Here is a 6,000-nt window from a genome sequence, read left to right as displayed (position 1 = left end):
AGATATGCAATATGTTTCCATCTTCACCACAGCCTCCCCAGCACTTACCATCAGAACATTTATAAAATGCTTTTAAGCCTGATAGTAGTTAGATACCATAAGAATTTAAAGTTGGTTTCTTGAGGTTTAGCTGATATGAAAGCCATAGGGGTCAATTTATTAAGTGTCGAGTGGACATTATTCGCTATAGTAAATCATGTCCGCTCGACATTGCTAAATGCCGACAGCATACGCTTTTAATTTTTTAATTTTGCACAAAATTTCTTGGGAAATGCTCAAGTCCTTTAACTTTTGGGTAGGGGTTCCCTACACTACAGGAAAAAAAAATCCCCTGATCATGGTGGGGGGGGGTTAGGTAGGAGGGTCATTTCTACACTTCAGCTAAAATCAACCTTACAGGTTACCTGATTAACCCTTTCACTGCCGGGATTTTTAAAAGTGTGTTGCAATTAGTGCCCTTCTAATTACTAAAAAACAATATATGTCTGCGATTTCTGAACAAAGGGGATCCTAGAGAAGCGTTTATAAGCATTTGTTTTATTACTGCAGTAGTTGTGTATAAATAATTTCAGTGAGAAACCTAAAGTTAACAATCACATTTGGTGGAGAAACAGTTGCATGAAATAAAGCAAAATTGGGCCTAGATCAATAACTTGGAATGTCTACTAAACAAATATATATAGTTTGATAGGTAAATAAAAAAATAAAAAAATACCCTATTTTTGTTTAAATGGAGTGATCGCAAAAATGCTAAAAATTCTTTTGTTATTTTCCTGAAATAATCAATCCTTAAGGAGTTAAAAAACAATAATTATTAGCTTCCTATAGAACTGTACTATGTATACAAAACTATTAAAATGATATAAAACATACCTTTAGGTTGCATGTATAAGCTGTATTGTGACATTTAAGTATTGCCTAAATTACATGAAACTTGTTTAAAAATAGTATTGTATATCTAAATCAATATTTTTTGTGTGTTTTCATACCCCTTTAATATGTTCCAAATTACTTGTTATATCTACTTCAGAGTATAAAATTATGGGAAATTGTTCCATCATCTTTATTTTTGTATTTTAAATAGCTATGTTTGTTGTTGTCACTGAGGAACCCGTACAAAATGGGCTGAGTCTGCAGGTAAAGCAGGCCTGCTAATATTATCCATGTCTAAACATTGTTATGTATTGAAATACTAATTATTGATGGACTAAACCAGCTATTTCAGATACAACAATCTCTGTCTTTGTCCTACCCCCACTGGGAGATTAATTAGTGCTATTGTTTCATGTTTACATTGTTGTTTTCTACAGAGAATATGTTTGTTTGTTCATATTTTCAGTGTAGGTGTTGTTTCTACAGGCAAAAACAGCTTTTTCAAATAACAAAATAAAGATACATAAGTTGTATGCAGTTACAATAAAATGGCCATTGGGAACTCATTGTAGGGGAGACATTTTTAGAATACAATGTTCCTATAAGCATGGTTTAATCTTACCTGTACATTTTTTATAACAGCTGTTGTTGAATATGGACAATATTGCTTGAGAGTTGTCTTACAGTCATTGAAGTATTTTAATTGGCCCATTTGTGTGTATATAAAGATAGACCGTGCGAAATGGGTAGATTGAAGGGTGACCGAGTGGTACACATATAGAACGATACAGGTACAAATCCGCAAATCCTGAATTCCAAAATACACACATTTATTTATTTATTTATATATATATATATATATTATTTATTATTTTATTAAAGTAATTAAAAATGATTTAAAACAACCTTTTGGTTGCATGTATAAGCTGTATAATGACATATAAATATTGTCTAATTTACTTAAGATAGTGTTGTTTACACTTGGTCCCATCCCCTCTCCAAACTGTCCCATTTTAAACAGTGGTTTGTGCAGCACTGGTATTAAAGGGAAAGTTCACTGTTTTCTCATGTATGCTTCTTTTTTTGCAAAATAAATATCTCGATTTGCTCTTTGAAACCACAGTCCATAAAAAAAGGCTTGGCTTGCTGACAGATCAGATTACGTTATCTTATCACTAAAACGCTTCCCTTTCTTATCTCTGTCTCTTAGAACAATTGAAGTGTGTGAGTGTAATTTCTTCTGCTCCTAAAGCCTATACCTAGCTATAGAAACTTTCAGTATAGGTAGCAATACTACAGGCTAAATTGGTTATTTATAATGCCAATGTAAAGGCTAAGGAGCTATTTGTAAACAAGTTAAAGGGACATTATACACTCATTTTTTCTTTGCATAAATGTTTTGTAGATGATCTATTTATATAGCCCATAAACTTTTTTTTAAAAAAAAACTGTATAGTTTTGCTTATTTTTTAATAACATTGCTCTGATTTTCAGACTCCTAACCAAGCCCCAAAGCTTTATGTGAATACCGTCAGCTACCTTCTCTAGCTTGCTCCTGTTTGTGTAAAGGGTCTTTTCATATGCAAAAGAAGGGGGAGGGGGGAGTGTCTTATTTGCCTCTTGTAGTGGGCTTTCCAGCTACCTTTTCAACAGAGCCAAAGTGACAGCTTCTAAGTAAGTTTTTAAACCATTTTATACTGGATTTTTATATCAGTATCTGTGCATCTTATTATTTATAGTAGTATCTATTACATGCAGTTATATGAAAATGAGTGTATACTGTCCCTTTAATATACTCCAGCAGGTAAAATGGATCATTGGGGACAAATTAAATGAGAAAGTTTTTGGGTAAACTATCCCTTTAATTCATTATTGGAATCTGCATAGTTTTACTGACCAAATACATTTATTTATTTATTTATTTATTTTTTTTATTTTTTTTTTGCACTTTGCAGTGGATGATCCAGAAGCCTTATAAAGTAGCCACGTTTTTTGGGTGCATTGGCAAAGACAAGTTCGGTGAAATCTTGAAGAAGAAAGCTGAAGAAGCCCACGTGGATGCTCGTTACTATGAGCAAAATGAGCAGCCAACAGGGACGTGCGCTGCCTGTATCACAGGAGAGAACAGGTCAGCCACCTTTCCTATAGTGTCGTCTTCCCAATGATATAAAGCTAATGTACTTCTTAGTACCACTAGTATAAGTGTCACTCCATTCTTGTATATTTGAGTCTGTTTTGTGTTACAATAACACAAAAAAAGAGTCAGAATTACTTTTAATTCCCTGCAAGTTTTAAACCTCTTGCAGCTTATTTAAATCGCAAAAGTGTGAAATGCAGAAGCTATAATTACAGAAAAAAAAACTGTTAATGTAAAATGTGTCAGAAACCAGGCATTTAATTTCAGTCTCTTGCTAGTCTTCTAGGGAACGTACTGGATGACGCCGCAGCTGATCCGTGTAATTCTAGGTAAAATAACAATGGCATGATACCCATTACCCTGAACCTATCATTCCCTTTAAATGCCGTTACATGTTTCTAAAAGTATCACATATTCATCTGGTTGTTAAAACACATTTGTAGGCTTTAATGGCTCAAGCTGCACAGTCTCTCTATGTCTCAATGGCACTCCAATAATAAAAAAATTGTTTGTGTTCTTAGAGGTTGAAAATAAAAGTTTAAATCCATAATTGCCAAAAACTACTGATGCATAATTTTAAAATAAATAAAATGTTTTATGCACTAAAGGCAGAACATGTAGAAATTTCATCTGTCATAAGCTATAACATTGAGTTATTTCCATCTAAAGGGGAGGAGAGTCCACGGCTTTATTCATTACTATTGGGAATTAAGAACCTGGCCACCAGGAGGAGGCAAAGACACCCCAGCCAAAGACTTAACTACCTCCCCCACTTCCCTCATCCCCCAGTCATTATTTGCCTTTTGTCAAAGGAGGATGGCAGAGGAGTGCCGGAGTTTCGGAGTAGTCTCTTATGGAGGGTAGTACTCTTCACATTGGGACTGGAGTTTTAAGTAGTCCTGTCATCCTCTCAGTGAGAGCCTGGGCGAAAGTTAGAGCCCGGAGATGCAGGGAGAGTTGACGAGTTTCGCTGCCTGCTTTCTACACTCAATTCCATGTCAGGAGCGACGCTACTAACCTGTCACACTTGAAGGGCCGTGTCCCTGTTCCACAGCGTAGATTCTGGTAAGATCTTTTCATTTTTTATTACTAATGATAACATAGAAGACAGGGTCACAGTGTGGTGCCTCTTTATCTTTACAGAATCAAGGGTTAATATTTCTGGAAGGGGGATTATTGAACAGGAAGGTTTATACATGATATTGTTTATTGTGTCATTGCTGCGTTGTGTTAGATGAGGCTCTGGCAATGTGTGGAGCTTTCAGGTTATTTGCGGGAATCTTGCGCTGCCATTTTTGGCACGTTTTTCCCTAGTGCAGGGGCGTTCCTGCCAGGCACTCCATGTGACTGGGTGTGCCTATCTCTCCTTCTCTGTTGATCTGTGGCACAGGAGACGTAAAGCGGTTTCTGTGGTCCAGGTCCTAGGAGGTGGTGAGTGCCCCAGCCATTGGCAGTATAAAGGTGCCTTTTTTGTAAATTAGTTAGTCTGATCAAAGGCACAAGCTATGGAGGACTCTGACGCGTTAGAGGGCTCTCCCACTTTAACAAAGTCTCATTCTTGTGTTTATTGTGAGGATGTTCTAGTAGCCTGCTCAACTATGTTCCACATGCCTTGATAAAGTTACAACATCTTTATGTAAACGGATGTCTAGTACTACTGAGCCGTCCACCTCTGAGGGTTCTTGGTCCCGTGAGGTGCGTTCCCTACATTCATCTATGATTGCACATGCGCCCCGGGGTCCAACTGTTACTCCTTTGGGAGAGATTTGTTGGCCGACGGACTTTGCGGACCAACTGGAATCGGCGGTTTCGAAGGTGATCCATGCCTTACCACCTTCTGCTAAGCGCAAGCGTAGGGTGTATCATGGCAGCCAGGCCCATGGTTTGTCTACGCCGATGGAAGATTCAGAGGCTCTATACGATGACGAGGCCCACTCCGAATCTTCGGAGGAGGCCCCTTCTGGGTCGGAGTTTGCGTCATCTAAACCTCTGGCTGCGGAGGAGCCTGATTATAGGTTTAGGATGGAGAATTTTGCGCTTTCTGCTGCGGCAGTTGCTTGCTACTCTGGAGGTTCCGACACTAAGATCCTGTAGGAACCTGCGATTCCTAAGCTTGAAAAGGTATACGAGGACAGGGTAGTACCTCAGACTTTCCCGGTTCCCGTTAAGATGGAACCTTGAGAGTCTTCACAAAGGTTCTGGGGGTGCTGCTTGCAGTGGCCAGATCCAGGGGCATTGCGGTGGCTCCGTACCTGGACGACATCCTGGTTCAGGCGCCGTCACTCAGCCTCGCAGAGGATCATTCGAGGGCTCTTCTTCTTTTGCTCCAATCTCACGGTTGAAAGATCAACTCAGGGAAGAGTTCCCTGGTTCCCAGCAACAGGGTGGAGTTCCTAGGCACGATAATAGACTTTATGTCCATGATGATATTTCTCACAGATCAGCGACGCAGGAAGCTTATGTCCACCTGTTTTGCCCTTCAGTCCTCCACAAGCTCATCGGTGGCTCAATGTATGAAGTTGATAGGTCTCATGGTTTCAAGCATAGATGTCATCCCATTCGCCAGGTTCCATCTCAGACCTCTTCAATTGTGCATGTTGAGACAGTAGAATGGCGATCATTCAGATCTATCACAGCTGATATCCATGGATGCTCGGACTTGGAACTACCTCTCTTGGTGAATTTGTCCGGAGCAGCTGTCCATGGAGACATCCTTCCTGGGAGATTTTGACCACGGATGCCAGTCTGACGGGATGGGGAGCTGTTTGGGGTGCCAGGATGGCACAAGGAAAGTGGTCCAGGGAGGAGTCTCTCCTTTCAATCAACATCCTGGAACTACGAGCAATTTACAATGCTCTGAAGGAATGGCCTTCAATGGGGTCGGTCAGTTTTATCAGATTCCAGACCGACAACATTACCTCAGTGGCCTACATAAACCATCAGGGGGGTACGAGGAGCTTCCTCGCGATGAGGGAGGTGTCTCGGATTCT

General features: G+C 39.6%; 1 protein-coding gene across 3 annotated transcripts in view; it reads left to right on the top strand.

Annotated features, from left to right (window-relative positions):
- The window catches only part of ADK (adenosine kinase), a 604,808-nt gene that overhangs the window by 412,307 nt on the left and 186,501 nt on the right, over positions 1-6,000 (top strand). For 2 of the 3 annotated variants that reach the window (XM_053692148.1, XM_053692149.1), the window contains exons 5-6: positions 2,829-3,001; positions 3,289-3,339. In XM_053692148.1, coding sequence (XP_053548123.1) covers positions 2,829-3,001; positions 3,289-3,339 — 224 coding nt within the window. The remainder of the gene's footprint in view (positions 1-2,828; positions 3,002-3,288; positions 3,340-6,000) is intronic. The other variant, XM_053692150.1, reaches the window with a different exon arrangement.

Source organism: Bombina bombina, chromosome 9 (genome assembly GCF_027579735.1).
Source record: "Bombina bombina isolate aBomBom1 chromosome 9, aBomBom1.pri, whole genome shotgun sequence".
Taxonomy (NCBI): domain Eukaryota; kingdom Metazoa; phylum Chordata; class Amphibia; order Anura; family Bombinatoridae; genus Bombina; species Bombina bombina.
The sequence above is the reverse complement of the archived record's forward strand: the minus strand, read 5'-3'. Positions and strand labels throughout refer to the sequence as shown.